The sequence below is a fragment of the Misgurnus anguillicaudatus genome, chromosome 9 (genome assembly GCF_027580225.2).
Source record: "Misgurnus anguillicaudatus chromosome 9, ASM2758022v2, whole genome shotgun sequence".
In the NCBI taxonomy this organism is placed as follows: domain Eukaryota; kingdom Metazoa; phylum Chordata; class Actinopteri; order Cypriniformes; family Cobitidae; genus Misgurnus; species Misgurnus anguillicaudatus.
This window is the reverse complement of record NC_073345.2, coordinates 33,191,572-33,214,986: the sequence shown is the minus strand read 5'-3', so window position 1 is coordinate 33,214,986 and position 23,415 is coordinate 33,191,572. Positions and strand designations below refer to the sequence as shown.

At 37.0% G+C, this 23,415-nt stretch overlaps 1 protein-coding gene and 1 long non-coding RNA gene across 2 annotated transcripts; one reads left to right on the top strand and one right to left on the bottom strand.

The window, feature by feature from the left end:
* Positions 1-13,421: 13,421 nt before the first annotated feature.
* Positions 13,422-15,051, bottom strand: LOC141366250 (uncharacterized). The gene is made up of 2 exons (XR_012371353.1): positions 14,093-15,051; positions 13,422-13,603 (listed from the first exon to the last, which is right to left on the bottom strand). It is a non-coding gene; the product is annotated as an uncharacterized lncRNA (long non-coding RNA).
* Positions 15,052-17,894: 2,843 nt separating this feature from the next.
* LOC129423212 (phospholipase A2 inhibitor and Ly6/PLAUR domain-containing protein) lies at positions 17,895-22,601 on the top strand. Its single transcript, XM_073870999.1, has 5 exons — positions 17,895-18,235; positions 18,313-18,429; positions 21,736-21,879; positions 21,988-22,098; positions 22,408-22,601. The coding sequence occupies exons 1-5, from the start codon at positions 18,187-18,189 to the stop codon at positions 22,599-22,601; spliced, it is 615 nt and encodes a 204-aa protein (XP_073727100.1). The 5' UTR covers positions 17,895-18,186.
* Positions 22,602-23,415: the final 814 nt, after the last annotated feature.

Genomic DNA, 23,415 nt, shown 5'->3' with positions numbered 1-23,415 from the left:
CTCAAACCCCCTGTGATGACACCAGGGGACTTTCAGCCTCTTTCCTTATCTGGACACAAATCCGTTCACTTCTTCTTTTAATCATGCACATGTCGTGGAATTTTAGCCGCATCAAATAATACTCACCAAGAGTGAAAGTCAAGGATCACACAGACACACTGTCGACAGAATTTTCTTTGTCTGAATTTAGTATATTCTGCAGAATAGGCTCTCACCCCCTTGGTGCTAGAAGTTTAAAACCCTAAGAGCCCCGATTACAAGGTTGAACACACATTTATAGTAAGATGCTGAAACATGTGTAGTCATCAGTTTCTACGTCATCTAGAAGATAACCTTCAGTTTGTCCGTGATTAAGAACATAAACAGTTAAACATCTTATCATATAGGACAGCACATGATGGTACATGATGTTTAAGTCCTTGGACATTGTATCTTGCTGAAAAGACAGAAAGAGCATAATTCTGTACGTTAGCAGAAAAACATGATCTCCATATGAATCACAATTTATGAGCTTATGATTATAATTAAAAATGAAAAATAGGATGAAAAATAAAACATAATAATATGAAAATAAAAGCATAATAAAAATCTTCCACTACACTCCTCCCTTTTTATGATTTATTCATAACTTCATTTAGTGTCATCGTTACGTAGCTCTGGTTATTACCCTTAACCATAGTGTACATAGAGTTCTGTGCAGTTGCAAAAGCAAAAATGCACTCACATAATATGATCATGAACCTCATTTTTGAAAGAAGAAAAATTGTTCGTTTTCTTGGAGAAATTGAGCACAGTTAGAGTTGGGGTCGTGAGCCCTTGATGGTTTCGGATTGAGCACAGTTAGAGTTGGGGTCGTGAGCCCTGAGCACAGTTAGAGATGGGGTCGTGAGCCCTGAGCACAGTTAGAGTTGGGGTCGTGAGCCCTTGTTGATTAATTTCCTTTGTAGGTTCGGGTTTGGTAGGACCACACGGTGCAGTCGTGCCAAGCTATCATTAAAAATGTTGTGTGCGTGTGTCTAAACCAAACCCAGAATACTGGAGTCATCCTCCAATACCTTGTGAGCTGTTGTCGTTCTCTCGTGTCGTTCTTCGTACAAACTTGCAGGATACAGGGGTCTGTGGCTCCCTCCAATCCGGAAAAGTGGTCCGTAGCAGTCGACTAGTCGTCCTCCCTTTGGTTCACACCTTGCAGTCCAGGACCAACCCTCCGGCAATGGGCAGCATGCACCCAGGTGGCACGCTCTGCGACCTTCACGGCGGTGTGGGTCGTCAGCAGAACCTGAAATGGCCCCTCCCACCGTCTTGCCTTCCAGGATTTCCTCCTCAGGTTTTTCCCCAACACGAAGTCTCCTGGTTTGATGTTGTGCAAAGGTCCCTCTGCGGGGCGTGGTAGTGCTGCTTTAACCTGTTTTGAGATATTTTGAAAGATAGAAGACATAGAAATACAATACTGCAACATGTCATTTTCATTTTGAAGGGTATCACCTGTCACCCTGTGTGGTTCCCGCCCCATATGTGGGGGTCTTCCAAAAAGTATTTCAAAAGGGGACAATTTTGTTCGGTCTCTGACCCTCATTCTCATGTACCTGAGTACCAGTGGTAAGCACTGAACCCAATTCAATTTTGTTTCTTCACACATTTTGCTTAGTTTTGCCTTGATGGTGCCATTCTCTTTTTCCACTGCAGCTCCACTATGTGGGTGGTAGGCGCAGTGATTGGTCAAATTGATTTGCAAAAATTTACCCACACCTTTCACCACCTGAGCAGTGAAGTGTGCTCCATTATCACTGGAAATTTTGTTCGGGATTCCCCATCTGGGAATAATGTCTTTCAACAGCATTTTTGTTACCCCAGCACTGTCTGCATGTTTTGTGGGCGTGGCTTCAGTCCACTTCGAAAACATGTCTGTCATCATCAAACAGTAACGTTTACCTTCTGCTGGTGTCAATTCAATGTAATCCATCATTACATGTGTGAATGGTCCCTCAGGAATGGGATGCCCCATAGGTGCAGTTTTTACCCCTCTTGCAACATTATTACCCAGACATATATGACAGTTTTCACAATGTCTCTGTGCTACAGGAGAAAAACCCTTTGTGAAACAATTTTGTGCCATGGCTGTCAGCATTCCTCCTTTGGACACGTGGTCTAACCCATGTGTCAACCTAGCAAAATAGGAATAAAAGTGTTTAGGTAAGCAGGGTTCCATAGAGCTATTTCTGTGGGAAGAGAAAATGTGTGCATGCTTATAAGTGACTCCTGTGCTGTTTCAGCTTCCTTTTCCTGGGAAATCTGTGTAAGAGAAAAATCTACGTTAGTAGTCATGAGAGACGCTGCGTCCTGTTCCTTGGTGTGTGCTTTGCATTTACACACAGCTATTTGAGAAAGGAGTAAAGCAGCTGTCAGTTAAAACAGCAGTCAATGTAAATGGTTATAGATTGATTAGTAGCAAGTTGACAAGCTTGTGTTAGTGCATGCAATTTAGCCACCTTTGCAGATTTGTGAGGTGGTAAGCATCCGGATTTCACTACTTCAAAGTCAGACACGACTGCCCACCCCATCCTATTCATGCCTCTGTCATCTCTGGAAGAGAAACCATCCACAAAATATGTGAGGGTGCAATTAGGTATGGGTGTGTCAGCCAGGTCAGGCCTTGGTGTACATACTTCCCGCAGGGCAGACAAACAACAATGTGGTGTACCTTCATCAGGTGTAGGTAACAATGTCGCCGGGTTAAGAACTGTACATCTTTCAACTGTGACATTAGACATTTGTAACAATGCACAGGAATAACACAGCCACCTTGCTGCAGACAAGTGAGGTGTGCGCTGTTCAAGCAGTATGTGAGACACAGAGTGAGGAACCAACAGCCGCAGCTGTGCGTAACCCACAAACTCACTGCTGGCTTGTACTGCTTTCTCTGCAGGTGCCACTGCCCTGAGACATCCTGGTAGGCCCCTGGCAACCGCATCAAGGCGACCTGAAAAATATGCAACTGGTCTCAACTTGTCACCATGTTCTTGCAACAAAACAGATGTCATACAGCCATTTCTTTCATCCACCATTTGAACAAAAGGCTTTTTTGGATATGGCAGCCCCAAAGTGGGTGCCTGCTGTAATGTCTGTTTTAGTTCCACAAATGCCGTTCAGCCCTCTCTGTCCATCTTATCTTCTCTGATGGTGCTAAAGGTTTTTCATAAATCATGTCATGCAATGGTTGTTGCATCTCAGAATAGTTAGCAATAAAAGTCCTGCAATAAGATGTCATACCCAAAAAATGACATCACTTGTTTCTTTGTAATAGGTTTTGGTATGTTAGCTATCGCCTCTATTCTCTTTGGAGAGAGAGACTTACCCATTGGTGTAATTTCGTGTCCTAGAAAGGTTACTTGCTGGACAGAGCACTGTACCTTTTTGGGGTTGACCTTGTGGCCCTCCTCAGCTAGATGAGTGAGCAGCCGTATGGTGTTGTCTGTGCACGTCTGCTGAGTCGGTGCCGCCACCTAGAGGTCATCCACGTACTGCAATATAGCAACATCATCATCCAACACAAGTGTCTGTAATGAACAATGCAAGGCGGAGTTATTAATCGTGGGGCTCTCGCTATACCCCTCAAATGTAAAAGCAAACCAAAACTGGCTATCGGGATGGACAGGAACACTGAAAAATGCATTTGAAATATCCACTACACTCCTCACTCCAGAAAACCACTGGCTGTCAGCTGGTATCTGTGAGACAATTGTGTAAGGGTTTGGCACATTAGGTGCCCTTGCTTGTACCGCAGCATTTACTGCTTGGAGATCTTGAACAAACCTCCACTCTGTGGGATGACCTGCTTCTCTGATCTTTTGTACAGGAAAAATGGGTGTTCTTACAGGTGAGTGTGGGCAGGGAACAATTATCCCTTTCTCCAATAATGCCTCAAATACTGGCCTTATTCCCTCAAGCGCCTCCCTTTTCAGAGGGTATTGAGGTTTGCATTGTCTGTAATCACTCTTTGGGGTGATAACTACTCGTTCACACCCTTTAATCAAACCCACATCATATTTATCTTTAGCCCACAGGTAATCAGGTACTTTGTCAAGAACTTGTTGCGGTAAATCAATACTAGCACACGTCATGTGTGCTGGCAAAATGTTTTGTAAATTTGAATCTGCAGAAACAGCTTTCTGTATTACAACTCTCTCTCTCTCTCTCAGCAATGAAAAAATAAACACAACTTCTCCTGTGTGCTGTTATCTGCTCTGAGAACTGCACGTTATCTGACAACATTTCCCAATCAACAGCCTCGCTGCAGGCCTTTGCAAATTCACCTGCTTTTTCCCATGGCTAACTGGTATTTTTTTTGCAATGGAAACATGGGGTACCGAATTTTCAAAATCAAAAATTTGTTCTTGCTTTTCTGTCAATTTAACGAGTGCCACACACGATGAGTCATTCCAGCATATATTTGGGTTATAGTCAAACCTTCTGTTTTTACAGAGAACCATTTATCTACCCACTCTCTCTCTGTTGAGCTGTGCAATGCATGTTATCAGCTGGAATGACCTGCTGGCTTGTGGCAATCTTATCTTCCCTTCAGCATGCAATTCTTCACTCTGAAAGGCCCATTCATACACATATAACAGAGACACACACATAGACAACATTCTGGGATCCCAACAAGAAATTCTTAGGCCTTGGTTGTTACATAAGATGCTAGCATTCATTTTACACATCAAATCCCTCCCCATAAGGTTTACCGGACACGCGTCAGATAAGAGGAACATATGCATAAACTCGTTACCGTCATGCATACAACAGAGTGGAGCAGTAAATTCTTCCCTCACTATATGCCCCGTAGCACTCATAGATGAGTTAAACTGCCCACTCAAGGTGACAAATAGGAATTCATCTTTGCGTATGACATAGTGAGTTGCATCCAGAGTCTACCATAAACCTCAACGCCTGTCCCTCAACCATTATTTCTTCGAGAGGCAGTTTAGAGTATGCCTCTCGATTAAACATCAAGCAAAGCAAGTTCTTCATTGCAACAGAGCATTTCTTTCCCTATCACACACATCAGAAAAAACAGAATTAGCAAGCAGATAATATGGCATTTGAACCGCAGAAAAAACAAGATTGGACTTACCCCCTTCCGTCTGATTCTCTCTTTCCCCCTCCTGGCTTCAGTCCCCTTTTTCTTTTCACCCCGCAAAGTTTCCCGCGCCCGCTTGGGATTCTGGTGTCTCTTGAGATTTCAGGAAATGGAAACATTGGTTTTACAAGTGTCCTTTCTGTCCGCAATACCAGCAAACTTTTTCTTTTGGATTTTCCGGCCACTGCTTTCCTCTCCTCTTCTCTCGTTCTTTCTGCTGCCAGCTCTCCTGGAAACGTTGTCCTTGTGAAGGGAAAACTGTGCTGATTACGCCGTTGCTGGCCCCATTTGCCTATCTTGACAAAAGCTGAAGATAGTTGTTGATCTGCCTTTTCGCTTCTTTCGTTTTTTTTCGTCATGCAGGCATTCAGCATGTAGAGAATGTGTAATGACCTCACTCAGCTTTTCTGATTCCCCTCGGATGCAGGTTTGCTTCACCTTCGTTGGAATTTCAGGATGAAGTCCCCCGAGGAACATTTGCTTTAGGTAGGATTCCCAGGATGTTACCTCTCCTGTGTTGATGTTTTTATCTGAATTTCCTCCTCTTCCTCTTCCAAGATGCTGTCGAGGAGGATTGGTGGGTTTAGCTCAGGTGGTAGTTCTTGTGCTTGCGGGGGTGCAGTTTGTATTCTTGGTAATGCTTCTTGTGCGGGTGGTTGTGGGAGTCTTCTTGGATGGGGTTGGAGATCATCGTGTAGTAGAGGTACCTTTGTATAAGAGAAATGTACCCCAGGTGGGGTTAGGGATGGGTATCGTTAAGGTTTCAACGGTATTACTACTCTTACCGGTACTGCTTAACGGTCCGGTGCTTTAACGGTATTCTTATCGGTACTTTGGCCAATGTTAACATTTCATCACGAACCTATGTTCACATGATTAAGTTAATTATGTGTCTGCATTTCATTATTACAAATTAATTTCTGGATATCATTTCTAAATATTATTATACATATATTTGTTAATGCACCAGCGTGAAAGCTGCAGAAAAAATGCTCTAAATAGGATATTTAGGCTAAATAAATGTTTACATGCTGATTTTCCTTTATTTGGGAATTTAAAAAGAAGTAGAAAATATGTTGAATGCATAACGTTCAACATTTCTCCCAAAAGAAATCAACAGAATTTCAACGTAACGTAAGCAAACCAATTAGGGAGATTGTACATTTATTTTAAATGACGTGAACAATGTTGATTCAACATGATTTTAGCATACATGCCTGACGTTGATGCGGCAACCACCAGAGATGAGCTAGCTAGGCAGTCGAAAAATTTTGCAGGCTGCGACCTTCTAAGGACGTATTGTAAGACCGATTGCGTCACAGCAGCGCGACTTGAGGCTGTGACTTGTGTTAATATTATTCTGTTTATGTTGCGTATTTCTAAGGTTGATTAATTTTATATACTGTTGAATAGCTTAATCTACATCAACGTGTCATATTTTCTAAAATAAATGAATATTTTTCTGATTCCATATTTATTTAAATAAGTCAGAAACGTCTCCGCTGTGTCCTGCTGACAGGCGCGGTGGGCGCGTGCAACAGGTGACGCAAATTATAGGTCCTCCGAGGGTTAGACTGTCTCATTTCAGTTCTCTTCGCGGACTTCTGAGGCTGCCACCTTGAAAGACCGAGTGCTCCCTTATTAAGGTTGTATGCTTAGAAGGTCGCAGCCCTTGAATTGGGACACAGCTTCTTTCTGCACGTAATACACTTTTGAAAGATGCTTTGACAGATTGCTTGTGTTTCCTCCCTTACATGCAAACATCTTGTTGCACTTACCTGTATGAGCATTGTCTGCATCAACTCTAGTGAAGTATAACCACACTTTTGAATGTTTTGCTCTATCCGCCATCGTCACTCTTTTAAGCGGTAGTTTTCGTGCTGTTATGCGTGTGCGTGCGCCGCGCTCGTTGTTGTTGTTGTGTTTGACAGACAGACAGCCTCCGCGGCGAGCATGAGAGATCTCGCAGATCTCACAGACAAACGTCTTAATCGCAAATTAGAAATGTTTGGTGAGATAAAATGTGCACGAAAACATTATTCAGCAAGAATACATAGTACATTTATTTTTATTTTTTTCTCCAGGACCGAAAGCAGAACCGATAGCGTCAGATCTTACTGATACTACGGTCTTTCATAATTTAGCCCCGGGGCCAGTTTAAGACCGGGTTTCGGTACCCATCCCTAGGTGGGGTACGTGCAGGTGCATATGGAGGAGGAAAAAACAGAAAGTTAGGTTCATCATGTAATGAATCTGATGTAGGAAAACATTATGCTTAATGTTTAGCTCTGACTTAGTCTGAGTCAGTTCGTCCTTGGTCTTTATCTTACTCGGTGCTCTCATTTCTCTGCCATCCGCAATGATTTTTTTCCTTAATAAAGTGAGTGCTTTCTCACTTAGTTTTCCTTTAGGAGGACAATCATACCTTTTCTCCCAGATTTTACGCTTTCCAACGCCCCCGTGCCCTTTGATTTGATCACTCGAGCATACCCACCATTTTCCAGATCCATTGACTTTGTACTCTCTTTCGAATTACCCTGACCCATGGTCACGAACGAAAACGCTTACCGTATTATCTATTCAGATGCCACCACAACGGTTCTTTTCCAGATTCCGTCGGCTTTGACTTCAGAAATGGTTGAGACTCTCCCTTCCCTTAGGCCTGGGGTACGGAGCCCGAGACCTCTTGTCTCAGGGGTGATCAGTCAGTCTCTCCCAAACCTTCTGGAGTCTTTAGCTTTGGAATCCGCATCCTCGTCGCCATTATTGTCGTGGAATTTTAGCCGCATCAAATAATACTCACTAAGAGTGAAAGTCAAGGATCACACAAACACACTGTCGACAGAATTTTCTTTGTCTGAATTTAGTATATTCTGCAGAATAGGCTCTCACCCCCTTGGTGCTAGAAGTTTAAAAACCTAAGAGCCCCGATTACAAGGTTGAACACACATTTATAGTAAGATGCTGAAACATGTGTAGTCATCAGTTTCTACGTCATCTAGAAGATAACCTTCAGTTTGTCAGTGATTAAGAACATAAACAGTTAAACATCATATAGGACAGCACATGATGGTACATGATGTTTAAGTCCTTGGACATTGTACTTGCTGAAAAGACAGAAAGAGCATAATTCTGTACATTAGCAGAAAACAGGGGTGGTAAAAGTACTCAAAAGTTATACTCGAGTAAAAGTATTTATACCCAAATAAAAAATGACTCCAGTAAAAGTAGAAAGTCCTCCAATCAAGCATCACTTGAGTAAAAGTACAAAAGTATCCAATTTAAAACGTACTTAAGTACCGAAAGTAAAAAGTAAATATTATAAAAAATTTATAGCAATAATTAGGCAGATCAATTGTTTTGGCAGCATGGATGGAGAACCAGTTGTGCTTACTAGCCTCCAAGCAAACACATACTGTTCCCCTAATGTTCAAATATGGTTCCCATTTGGTTATTTATGGGAACCAAATAAGAACGTTCCCAGTCCCTGCAGGTTATTTTTAGGTTTAATTTTATAACCTAAAGAGAACCTTCCCAAAACATTTCCTGTAGGTTATTTTTATTTTTTATAACCTAGAGAGAACGTTCCCTGTATGCTATTTTTTTTATAACCTAGAGAGAAGTCCCACTGCTCCGTATGTATTCACTACTGCTGCTATCCACCCATTTTTTGGAAATTAAGTGAAAACATCATTAAATCCATTGTATTCTTTATTAGTGCGTAAGTCGTGCGCGCTCCACTACTCCAGCACGCGCTTCTCTACTCTGTTCCTCCAGCATGCGCTTGCGAACGTAGTTTAATTTTACCTCAGAAACAAACATTATTTTACTGATTTCTTTTCTTTCTTTCGTCATTTAGTAACTTAAATATGAGAGAACAAATATATATTTTGGTGGTTTTCGATCGTAAAGTCTATATATGAGGAGAATATGATGTTAAAAGAAGCTTTTGATTGATGTGAAACGGGGATAGCTAAAGTTAAGCGGATAAATTGTGGTAAGATTTGTTAAAGTGAATGAAATCTTTTTGTCTCAGAGAATTAGCTAATTATTTTATCTTTTTCTTCATTTAGTGACGTTAACTTAAATATGTGTGGACAAAAATATATTTTAATGATTTCCAATTGATTTGACACGTATTATAAAGAGAATATGATGTTAAGGAAAAGCTTTGAACATTTTATCTAAAAACGGATTGGCGACTAACTGCAGTGGTAAGATCTGTAAAGTATTTATTTATCTGTGAATGAATATCTGTTTTAAGTCCTCTATATTGTGTTGAAGTTATTATTTATATATTTTATAAAATACAATGAATGTAATCTAAAAACAATATGTGATGCTGAGTTTTTTTATTATTAAAAATAAGCTCCAGTTCATGTTTTCTGAACAATAAACACTGTTTACATGATTTTTAGTCTAATTATTTGCATTAAGGCATATCATAATATTTGGTTAGGGGAACGGCAGCGAGAGCTGAACCTTCACCTGTTTCTGCGGTCATCTTCCACTTCGCAATGCGCGCCGAACTGACTGCTGAGCATATGCTGGCAAAGAGCTCGTGCGCGTTCTTTTTTTTCAAAAGAAAACCCAGTTTTTCATTGGTTTGGAAAGCCAGTGTAATAAATACTTGGAGCGGGCATGGGGAAATGTATCGGAGTAAAAAGTAAACTTTTTCTTTAATATTGTAGTGGAGTAAGAGTAAAAGTAGATGCAAATAAAACATACTCAAGTAAAGTACAGATCCCCGAAAAAAGTACTTAAGTAAAGTAACGAAGTATTTTTACTTCGTTACTTACCACCACTGGCAGAAAAACATGATCTCCATATGAATCACAATTTATGAGCTTATGATTGTAATAAAAAAATGAAAAATAGGATGAAAAATAAAACATAATAATATGAAAATAAAAGCATAATAAAAATCCTCCACTACACACAGACTTCCTTTCTTAAGCAAGTAAAACATTCGTGACATGAAGCAACCCACAAAACATATTATCAACTTAAATCAACTTAATTCCTTTTAGAACAGATTTGTTACCTTTTCTCTTTAACAAGGAAAACATATACTTATATCTATGGCCACCCTATAGAATAGGTGGCCTTCATTTCTCGATAGATTAACAAAGAAAAAAAATCACAAGTTGCTCAGGCACGGTGTTACAAAACCACCTGGTACCTCTTTCTGCATGCACGCGAGTCCTGCGTGACACAGGTTACAAAACACATCAAAAATCACACATATAGTTGGCCGGCGCTGAATCCTTAAATTATTAAAGATTCAACCTCGTCCGTCATATTTCTTAAATTTGTCCTTTCATCGGATTCGGTTGCGGCCCTTTCCATTTCCCGTATTAATTTTATTAACATCTTATTTGTCCGTTCTTGATCCTTAATCATTTCAATCATTACTGTGGTAGTTCTGATGAACTCTGCTTTGCTTATGCGAGCGTTTCTTCCGTCTTCTCTTTTGCTCCTCCTTCTTCTCTTTGCCTTTTTCTTTCTGTAAACCTTGATTCATTAAATCATTGGGATTAACTTTAATTCACTGAGGCGTGTATATTGCATTTCATCTCTCTGGTCATATGGCCCCTCTGACACAACCTTTTTGACACAAGCTTGTACTTCCACTTCCTCTTTTCTCAACATGTGGTCTCACGCTATCTCTTGCAAATGCTATCTTTTGCAAAACCTGTGAAATTTTGGTTGACTAGTGGATTGCACCTAATCTGTTTGGGTCGTATGGCACATCTGACACAACATGATTAAACTATATGCATCTAGAAGGAGCTAGATTGAACCTCTGATTATGGTCTTATGTTTATATTTAATAGGCGATTTTTGAGACCTACATGGGGACCTTTTAACAAGAGATTGACTTTGTTAAATTGCTTTAGCTGCAACCTCTAGTACGGTCGAGTTTGTGTTCAGTACCCACACAACGGCCGGTGTGGACTGATATGACATTGGTAATCGAATGAATGAGTTCAATGTAAACATGAGTGAATAGAATGATCAAACATTTATCCAAATTCCACAATTATATCAATTTGATTCATATCACAATACGTTTTATATCTTTGGAGTCAGATTATGCAACCCATTCTCACTCCCCAAGGCGTCAAAATCTGAAGCATGTTCAAACGCCTTCAGCGTCAGTATGAAGACGCGAAGGGTGCCCCTATGCGTCACTATATCAACGAAATGGGAACTCCGTTGCTTTCATGCTAATCCCTCAGTGTCGGATATAGACGAAAGGGAATCCCGGAAGGTGATGCCGTCACATTATGCGACGATCAGCAGGATCATGGCGCATCTGGACGGTAACTATTCAATTTTTGTTCCAAATTTTTTACCATTGTCGCTTGGGGTTAGAACAACTTTCTGTTACATAAAATTACATCCTAACCCAAACCCAACTCTAACCCTAACCCCAAGCAACAATGTCTTAAAAATCAGAAGACAAAAAGTATAAAACAATACTTAAACTGACATCCAAACCCAAGTCTAACCCCAACCCCAAGCAACAATGGTTTAAAAATTGGAAAAAATTGAGTTGCCACCGTCCAGAAGCGGCATGATCCCGCCGATCGTCGCACAACGTGACGGCATCACCCTCCGGGACTCCCTTAGGTGTATATCTGACGCTGAGGGATTAGCATGAAAGCAACGGAGTTCCCATTTCGTCGATATAGTGACGCATAGGGGCACCCTTCGCGTCTTCATACTGACAATGAAGGTGTTTGAACATGCTTCAGATTTTGACGCCTTGGGGAGTGAGAATGGGTTGGATTATAAAGCTGCATAACATAAAAACGTCATTGATAAGCGCCGGAAAAGACCGAACGCGCTATAAACCTTCGCTATGCGTTTGGATTCCGCCGTTGGGCCAAACGGATGGATGGGGTCATATTTGACCCCCTTACACAATGTTGTTTGACCCTAAAGAGAGATTATGGTAAACTGTCCGTACACGGTGACAGATAAAAAACTGAGATCCATCATGACCAGATACAGACTCATTGGACACAAGCTCACTATATAGATGGGCAGACACAGAAAAACATGGCTGCCACAGGAGAAGAGGTTGTGTCCACATTGTGACCAAAACCAAATTGAAACAGAACCGCATTTTCTAAAGGAATGCACAAAGTACACAGATATACAAACAATCTTCTACCAAAAATAAACGGCATAAACAAGACATTTAAAAGCTAATCAAACATTGAGAAACTGAGTTTTCTGTTAGGAGAACACAAGGACTGCTGTGTGTTAACAGCACAATATGTGCACTGTAAAAAACTTTTTTTGTTGAATCAACTCAGATTTACAAGTCATTTCAACTTACTATTATTTATCTTGACAAGACTTATAAAATATAGTTGAAAAAAGTAAACTTAATTTTATAAGTTATAACAACTCATCGTCAAGATAAATAACAGTAAGTTGAAATAACTTGTAAATCTGAGTTGATTCAACAAAAAAATTTAGGCAGCTTAGTTTTTTTACAGTGTGTCTACCATATAAGAGAAAAATCAATCTGACCTGACTTAATGTCTCCATTATATGTAAAAGATACTTAATGTAAATTACTGCTTTATTCTACTATTTCACCTTGTTTTTATTATTTTATCTTATTTCTATAACTTACTATTTTATTTTGAATGTTGCATATATAATTTGTTTAATTTTTACTTTTATTTGCACTATTTGTACGCAGCCCAGCTGCAAATGCTTTGGTAATACAAATGTATAGTTTTTGTTATGCCAATAAAGCACACTTAAATTGAAAATTGAAACTGAGATAGAGAGAGAAACACATACAGATGGCACACCAAGGTAACAAAACTGTAATGAAACGATTTGTTGGTAACTTAAAAAGTTACCTATAGATGTCTAAAAATGTTACACTGTAAAAAATAAATTGTTGGCTCAATGAATTATTTTTTAGTAACTAGTTCCACAGAAATTTTACGTTCACTCAATTTCTGACTCCAAAGTGTTACCTGGATTTATGTTTTTTAGTTGGCCCAAACTTGACTCAAATATAAAAAAGTATGTTTGCTCAACTAGCTTTATAGTTCATTCAACTAAAATGTTTTAATCAGTTGAATCTTTAAAAACTTACAGCAAAGACTCTGTCAATTAAAATTTAAGTATTTACTCAATGTTGTATGTGTTATTTCAATTAATATTTATTATTTGGGAATTTTTAAGAAACTTTTTAAAATTATTTATCAAATAATTTATGCTGGTGTTGTTAACAAATAATTAACTTCAGTCACATAAAAACAAAAGCTTTATTCACTTATCATACAGACTGAACATACAGAATTAAGTCTTCTCTAAATAGAGGGCATAAAACAGTCCAAAAAGCACTCCAAAGTCCGTCAGAACATCTGCAGGGCCATTTAGGAGACTTTCTTCAGCCCTCTGGTCTGCCTCTTCCACATCATCACCGCTCTGGTTTAATAAACAGAGGAATATAAACACACACACATACATAAATAACATGTTTAATATAATAAAGCTTGACGGTGAAAGATTTTATACCCTAAAATTGCCAAATTCCCCTCAGACATCACACGTAGTTGAATTAAACACTATTGGGCGATTTTCTCGGACAGGACTTATCACTGATTAAAATACTGACATCTCTTAACATATGAGTGCTATTATTTTGTCTCAAAATGCACGCCAGTATTGTATTTTATAAGGTTTGTTTGTAAAAATGTCCCAATTATAATTAAGACGGAGTCCTAAACCCTGTCCGGTATTATCTTAACTAAAATAGCTCCACTTTAACTCGGACACATAACATAACACATACTTTAACTCGGACACATAACATAACACACCTTTATATAACTTATATGTTTACAAAAACGTCGAGTATTTGCGTCTTTGCCAATTAATATAGTCTAAAATTAACATTTATTTACAAACACTTACCTGACGTGACCTTGAGGAAACGGCTGATGACTTGTGTGTCGTTGTGGGAAACAGTGAGTGATTCCAGCTGTTACATGCGGAATGATCTCAGATGAAATGACCAGTGATCCAGATCCTTCCGAGTTAAGTTAAGACATTTTAAATTAAAAACTCACGCACATACTGTACATACACACGCGCGCGCGAGCGGGTCGCGCGCACGTGCGCGCGCACACGGGTACACACACGGGTATATTTAGAAGTTTTATTTAAGATTGTTATGATATTGGGACTATTTCTCCACCCGCTCCTTCAGCTCTGAAGTTCAAATTCGCATGCAGTCCGGTTATAACAAATGTAAAATATATGAAACATCACTCAACAGCGATATCAATTAAGTGCAATCCTAAAATATGATTTAAAACATAACCCTTTCATTGTTAAGTATGAGAAATTAAAATGAATTATCACGTTTAAACGCCACAGAGATACCAGAGCCAGCAGTCGATTTCTGCTTGCCGAGGCGAGGCTGCGCTGGGCGGGGTGTGAGCGCTTAAGTGTCTGTGATTTTCTGGAGCTCATATGGAGCTCATCTACGTCCGAAAGTGTCCGAGCACATTTTTAAATAGACGCTATCTTTATTAACCGACCGCATATTTAAACTTTAAGCACATACATTCACGTCTGAACAACTCTTAAAATTACATTTTGTGACCAAATAACAGTAATATTATGAGCATTTTGTTGTCAGGAAACATAGCTGTCATAAGTCCACATATTTACCTGATTTGTCTTAATTAGTTCAGTCAACATAGCCATTCTGAATGTTGACTGAATTTGAAAATAACCATTCATTTAATATTTTAAACACAGATTTATCTAGACTTAAAATAATATGTCTTCTCAACTAGCTCAAACAAAAAACTTGGTTTAACTTATATATTTTTGCCCGTTCAACATTTCATTAGTTGGATTTTTTACAGTGTAGGTTGAGGCAAAATATTAGTTGACTCAAAAAGTTGTAAATATTGTTCCTGTCAACTAATACTTTTAAGTTAAATTAACTCAAAATTTGAAGGCAACCAGGTCACTGTGAAAAATAATTTTAGGGCTTAGTAAATTTAACTATATAAAATAAGTAAATTATATTAAAAAAAAACAAAATATTATTGGTTTTAACCAAATTTTAGTAAACCTAACACAAAAAGGTGAGTAATTCTAAATGAACACTTTATTTAGTAAATTCAACTAAATTTTATCATGTAAAATGTGCAAGAAGGAAATTAAATAAATAATTTTTGGTTGAAACTACTTGAATTATTTTAGTAATAGTAACTAGCTAGGCAGTGGACTAAAAATAATAGGCTATACAGTATACTTAAATATAATGCATTATTTTTGCATCCACTTTTAAAAGTAAATTTTACATGGAATTTTATGCTATTGCCATGCAAAACTTTCTTAAAAATTGCAATTGCTTAAATTGCTTACAATTTCATGTAAAAGTTAAAAAAGTGGATGCAAAAATGATGCACTGAATTAAATTTTTTTTTAGTAAATCCAGCGAATTATTTTTTTCAATGTACTTTTTTAAGATTAACCATCTTTTTTCCAATTTATGATATATTCAAGATTGTACAAGTAAAGAGTTTCGTTGCAAAACGAGATAACTCCTTTTTTAACATTTTTGTAAAAACATGTTAATTATTATGTTATCATGTTATTATTTTGTTTTATGGTGCTACTTAGCTGTATTTTTTTAAGTTATGAATGTTTAAATCAAACAAAACCAAAACAAACCAACTGCAGTTGAATTGATATTAAATGGAATGCACAACCAAAAAACGAGATTTCTGAAAAAAAACAAAACGGAATTATCTTGTTTTGCAACAAAACTCTTTAAATCTCTAATTAATTTTTATGTTTGTTCACATTTGAAAGCTCATTTTCTTAAAATAAATAACATGGTTGAAAGTGTCTGCCACAAATGACCAGGGGTGCGTTCTCCGATAACGTTGTCTCTTAGCGCGCTACGAAGACTCTTAAGTTAAACCTTAACTACAGGTATACCTTTCCTACGTGTGTTCTCCGAACTATACCTTAGGATGTTGCTTAAGGTAAACCTTCTTAAGTTCGACCTTAGTGGGTGCTGTCCATGGTGGAGGTGCTGGATAGGTTGATATCGATTGCTCGACAATCAATTATTCACTTCATGTAATAGGTTTCGCTGCGTTATGAGATAGCGGTGTTCTTAATAAACATTTTAGAAATAGTTCAAGTTCAATTTATTAGGAATATCTGCAAAAATATTTCAAATTGCAACAACTAAATTCAACCTTCTATATTTTATATCAAACCCATGCAAAACCCACAACTTTATTTCCAAACGTATCATGTTTAAACTGCTCTAATTCATCCGCTATGCCTTGAAAGGATCATATATATTAGGGGTTCCCAATAAGTGCGTTGCACAGGGGAATACAGTGGGTTGTCCAAGTACTTGGCTGTGCATTACACTTAAAGTATATAAAAACAAACTGCTGTTGTTCATTAGTTCACGCGTTTATTGTGCTTGGACACTGTATGCACAAGCAGCGCGTTAACAATGCGGATAAAGCTTAATGGACGCATTTCTGGAGCCTGTCTGTCTAAATATAACATATCAAATATTATATAATATTAATAGCCTATAAATATATAGTATGATTGCTTTAGATTTTAGCTTTGATTAGTTTTAATATGGAAATTTTGTCGACCTTAGACTATACAAGCAGTAATCAAGTGCACAGTTTATTTTGAATGTTTATAAAGAATATGGCATGCAGTTGCCTCAAAGTTATAAAACATTAAAAAACTTCGATGCAAAGTCGAATTAACATGAATAATCATAATTAGTTTTTGTAATTTTACCCGATTTATTTATGCAGCTAAAATACTAGCCGTTAGACTAAGATTTAACGGATATGAAATGCACAAATGAAATAGTAGGATTCGCTGTATAGCTGCCAGTTTCACCAACTCCATCACCTAAAATATATTTTTTAAATAGTTTCTTAATCCTGTAGCATTTAATAGTTTGCAGTTGATGTCCCTTTGGAAAACATAATTAGAAATCTAACAACCATCAATGTAATGATGTCTAATTATGTAAATGTTTTATTCTTTAAATATAAAAATATTTGCCTAATTAAACACGGAGTGTTTTTTTTTACAAATATTTAGTTATATAGACTGCAATGTAAGCTTTTATGAAAGTGATGGCCCCTAGTGGAGTCATGTGGGATAAGGTATAGCTAAGAGTGCTCCAGACCAACCTTCCGAACGAACGACTTACAGAAGTGATACGTAACTAAGAACGTTTCGGAAAACACGTATTAGCGATAAGGTACAGCTTAAGGTACAACTTGAGAACGACGTAGCGTTAAGGTAGTTTCGGAGAACGCAGCCCTGCTGATTCTGTGGTCATTTTTAAGAACCAGCTAAAACCTAACTTACAGAGTTTAATATTTTTTAAATATTTTTCTATTTTTATCTTTTCTGTCTTAAAAAATAACCATTGGCTCTGTATACAGTGTTAGGCTTGATGAGATTAGTTCTTGTGCATTCTTGTGTTTTTCAAATTGCTTTATTGTTTCCCCCTTTTTTAAAGTCGCTTTTGGGTGGCAGCAATGACTAAATGTTCACACTGTAAACAATTTGCTGTAATTATGCAGCTGGTTGTCAGTAACTTACTGTCGAAGATAAAGACTGAAATTTATCTTTGAACAAACTGTTGCCAGTAAATAACATAAATGTAAAATCTACAGTAAGTTACTGGCAGCTAGTTGCCAGTAACACCCAGAAATACTTTACAGTGCAGTGGTAAACTCTCGTTTTCTACTGATATACTGATCACAGTATATTCACTGGCATTACAAAAAACTAAAAAAAAAAAGAATAAATAGAATAGACATATATTTGTATATTTGATGTTTTTCACCTTTAAGATTACGACAACTTACGCCCCTTGTATTTAAATTTCCTTTTCTCGTCAAAGCCTCGCCCCCTCTTTTGATCGTTCATATAAAAGCCACTGAAAGGGTTTGTGATCTTATTCACCTCCTGACTGACCAAAGATGGAACTGAAAATCTTCATTGTCCTCTTCTGCACTCTTTTCACTGGAGGTACAAAACACAAAATCCTACTTAATGTTTTATTAGTTACAAAATATATTTCTACCTCATTCTGTTTCTTTTTTCAGGAAATTCACTCCAATGTTATGAGTGTTCAGGTAAGATGGGTTCTTGTGTAAGCAAAGAGAAGACGTGTCAGGACACTGAAACAACATGTGGAAGTGCAACAACTGTAGTATCCACTGGTGAGTTCAGTATGATGGAGGATACATTTTTCTATTACATATTATAGACTAATTGAAATTAGGGTAATTTAACTAACGTGAATGTTTTTCATTATCCTAAGCCCATGTAAAGTGTGTCTGACTTGTTTTCTTGTAAATTAGCAATTGTTTTATCACTCTTAACAAATTCTGAATGGCGTGAGGCTGAGATTAAGAGGATTGAAAGTGAAAGTATTTGATGGTGTATAGTATATGATAAGCGTTAAGAGCGTGCGTTTAATATCTGTTCCGCTTCATTAATTCTGCCATTGCTGCCCGCCACACCTAAAATCGTCCCTACAGGTCTTGATAGTTATAGTAGATATACTGGCTGTGTCTCGTTTCAAAAGATTGCAGTGGTTCCCAAACTTTTACCCACTTAGACAGATATAATCTCAAGACTCACCTAAATAGTCTTTTATAAAAAAATATGCTCAAAAAATAAATGTAAAAATACAAAAACAAATGTCTTCTCTTTTAGAAGAGAGTAGTTTATATTTTTATTGTCATTAAATGTAAGTTTATTGCAATCCCAAAAAAACTTATATCAAGATATTTGGAATTAATTGTCATTAATAGGACAAAACTGTTTTTGTGTCATTCACTACAACAATCAAGTGACTTTGTGCAACACACCAGGGCTGCGTTCCCCGAAACCTTCTTAGCTCTACGTCGTTCTTAAGTTGTACCTTAAGCTGTACCTTATCGTTAATACGTGTTTCCCGAAACGTTCTTAGTTACGTATCTCTTCTGTAAGTCGTTCGTTCGGAAGGTTGGTCTGGAGCCCTCTTTAGCTTTACCTTATCCCACTTGACTCCGCTAGGGGCCATGACTGTGATAAAAGCTTGTGTAGATTGCAGTCTATATAACTAAATATCTGTTTAAAAAAAAGTTGAAGTACACTCCGTGTTAAATTAGGCATTTTTTATTTATTTAAAGAATAAAACATTCACATAATTAGACATTATTACACTGATGGTTGTTAGATTTTTTATATTTTTTTCCAAAGGAACATCAGCTGTGAACTATTATTACAGGCTAAAGAAACTATTAAAAAAAGATTTTGGGTGGAGGAGTTGGTGAAACTATGGCAGGCAGCTATACAGCGAATCTTACTATTTTATTTGTGCATTTCATATCCGTTAAATCTTAGCGGATAAAATCTTAGCCTAGTTTACCGGCTATTTTAGCTGCAAATAAAACAAATCAAGTTAAAAAATTGCATGCCACGGGAGCACATTCATCACGAAATCATAATTGTTGATTTCCTAAATATTATTATTGATGTTAATTCGACTTTGCATTGAAGTTTTTTTAATGTTTTATAACTTTGAGGCAACTGCATGCCATATTCTTTATAAACATTAAAAAGAAAATGCTCCACTTGATAATTGCTTGTATAAGGTCAACAAATTTTCCACATTAAAACTAATCAAAGCTTAAACCTAAAACAATCATACTATATATTTATATATCATATAATATATATTGTATGTTATATTTAAGGTAAACAGACAGGCGCGGTTCCAGAAATGCGTCCATTAAGCGTTATCCGCATTGTAAACGCGCTGCTTGCGCATCTAGTGTCCAAACACATAAACGCGTGAACTAATGAACAACAATTTGTTTTTCTATATTTTAAGTGTAATGCCAAGCCAGGTGACTTGCACGACCCACCTTATTTCCCTGTGCAATGCATTTATTGGGAACCCCTAATATAAATTATCCTTTAAAGTGAAGGCATAATGGATGCATTGGAGCAGTTTATGCATTATACTTTTGGACATGAAGTTGCGAGTTTTGCACGGGTTTGATATAAAATAAAATATACAAGGTTTATATTTAGTTGTTTGCAATTTGAAATATTTTTACCAGATATTCCGAATAAATGTAACTTGAACTATTTCTGAAATGTTTCTTTAATAAATAACACCGCTCTCTGATAACGCAGCGAAGTACCTATTACATAAAGTGAACAATTGATTGTCGAGCAATCGATATCAACCTATTCAGCACCATCGCCATGGACAGCACCTGGTAACGTCGTACGTAAGAAAGTATACCTTAAGAAACCCGCTAAGGTACAGTTCGGGAAACACGCCTAGAAAAGGTAAACCTGTAGTTAAGGTTTAACTTAAGAGTCTTCGTAGCGCGCTAAGAGAGAACGTTGTCGGGAAACGCAGCCCTGATCCCACATTGGGACCCTAGTGAGTCCTGACCCACGATTTGAAAACCCCTGCTCTTAAGAATGTGATATATGGAGGATCCTTAACGTTGAATTAAACGAGCCTTTGTAGGGCAGAAAAGGAAACAAAAGTATAACTATGCTATACCAAAACATTTAGAGCATCGTTGCGCTCTCACACCAGTTTAAGAAAAATGTTTTCTAAATTAGTTTTTACATGTTGTGGGTTATGAGGCAATAATTATATAACTACATTTCAATAAATGTACATAATATAACTATATACATTATATACAATATTCTTTTATTATAGTTGATCCCACTGTCTCTAAAAGTGCCACAAATTACATATTTTATCATCATTTAAATTTCATGTTCATGATTTTTTAAAAGAAAAACTGCATTACTTCATTAATAGTCTAAACAGTTTTATGTTACTTGATATAAAAATGTGTCCAAATCATGTGTGTAAGGGTCATTTAAATTTACCTTATCTACTAAGGCAAATGTACTTAAAAACTATATACATTTAACAGCATCTTTGCTCGTATTTACAGCTGCCATTGCCAACAATTTAAAGTATAATAAAATATTTTTTTTGTAGCACGTTTAAAGACAGTGGGATCAACTTTAATAAAATACTGTATGCTCATTTATAAGAAAACATGTCAGAGATGCACTTAAAGGGTTTTGCATCTGAACTCCTCATAAACTAATGCAAGTTAAATGAGTTTCTTTAAAGCAGACAATTTGTGTGTGTTTTATATATGAAATTACTGAAATTTTTACTTAAGAGTACAAATCTGTGTTGTATTTAATTTCTTATAAACTGTTTTTTGATCATATGATCTTGTCTTCACGGGTAGAGATGCGTATCTCAAGATTATCAGTAGTTGTGAAGCAGAATTGTTTCACTGTGATTTTAGTAACCTTTCAGGCAACACACACACACACGCACACGCACACGCACACGCACACACACACACACACACACACACACACACACACACACACACACACACACACACACACACACACACACACACACACACACACACACACACACACAGCATTGTAAAGCAATAATCATATTATTTTTTTAGGTGGCACTGAAGTTAAAATGCAGTCTAAGGGTTGTATATTGAAGGAGAATTGTATAAGTGGATCTGTTAACTTCGAAGTTGAAAGGTTGGTTATGTCTACAAAGTGCTGTAGCACAGACCTATGTAATACCCAAGATGCCCCAGGTATGTCTTTTATACACATAACAAATATATATATATATCCAGTAAATATGCTAGCATTAAGCTTAGGTATTTCATAAAATAAAAGAATAATATTTGTTTCTTCTACAGATTACGGCTCTAACAGCCCCAATGGAAAACAATGTTACTACTGCGATGAGAAGAATTGCTTCAACAAATTAAAATGTTTAGGAGATGAAGAACGCTGCTTTACAGGAAAAAGTAAGAATCAAGTCATTTTTCTGTCTTTCTCTGCATTATTATAGTTGATTAGGTTACATTTTTAATTGCACTATTTGTTCAATGTGATAACATGAATCAGAGAACATGTTTTTCTAATTTACAGTATCTAGTTATCGCAGAAATATATTTATCATATATTTACCATTTAGGATAGGGTCATGTATTTAAAATGTTTGTGAAATCCATAATCATGAGGATATACTGGATTCTGTATGTGTTTTATCAGATTATCTGTGTGGTCAAGTTTTGAATGATTCACTTAATCAACTTTTGTTTTCTTTACATTAGTAACTGATGGGTCTGTGACTCAGACTGCTAAAGGATGTGTCTCTAAATCTATCTGTGATGCTGCATCACAAGCGAATAAAGGTTTCACGAGCTTCTCATGCTGTCAGGGGAATCTGTGTGACAGTGCTATGAGCATCAAACAGAATCTCCTCTTTCTTTTATGGCCGCTTTTCTTCTACATCCTGATCCACTGAATTCAGCCAAACTTCACTCTCTACAGCAGTAATGTGAGATTAGTAAAATAAAAAGATTATGTTTTATGATTTATGCAGCAGCAACAGCAGTATGTCACGTATTTTGGATTAATTAATTAATTTGGTTTGATTTAATAAAGCTTAATTTTCATTGTATTTTTGGTGTTGTCACAGTGGTTTTGGTGAAAATATATATACTGTAAACAGAAAAACATGAAATAAAATGTAACCCCATTATACACTTGTTTTAAGGCAAAATCTAATAATTATATTGTAATAAACACAGTTTCTAAACGACGTTAAATAACTGTAATTATTGGTATGCACCAGCAGGTGGCAGCAGATAGGCAAACATATGCAGCCATCTACAGTAAATTTTGTTCAAAGAATTTTCGAGTGCTTTTAACACAATCCACTTAGCATTTCTGAAAAAGAAATATATATACATAATAAAAAAAACCTGAGGGTAATGCAGATTTGTCCTACCTCAATGATCTCCACGGTCAATGATTACAGCCCCATTCACACAGCAGGTACCTTTTTTAAACTATTTGTGGGACCACCCGCTTTTAAAATGTTCCTACCACAGCAACTGAGAACGATTTTATTATTGGTACCCTCCTCTCAGGGACTAAATTAGCACTGACGAAGAGATTACCTAATGCATTTTCTGTAAAATGTTCTCAACAGTGTTGAACGTATTGAAGGTCCACGTATTACGGTGGCCCTGAAGTGCAAACCACAACAACAAATTACTAAACAACAACAACAAATTAAAAAACAACAACAAATTAAAAAACACCACAACAAATTA

Excerpts from the sequence above, each read along its gene's own strand:
- LOC129423212 (XM_073870999.1), top strand. The coding sequence starts at position 18,187 with ATGGAACTGAAAATCTTCATTGTCCTCTTCTGCACTCTTTTCACTGGA. Across the intron at positions 18,236-18,312 it reads CTGCACTCTTTTCACTGGAG|GAAATTCACTCCAATGTTAT; the intron begins GTACAAAACACA and ends TTCTTTTTTCAG. Across the intron at positions 22,099-22,407 it reads ACGCTGCTTTACAGGAAAAA|TAACTGATGGGTCTGTGACT; the intron begins GTAAGAATCAAG and ends TCTTTACATTAG.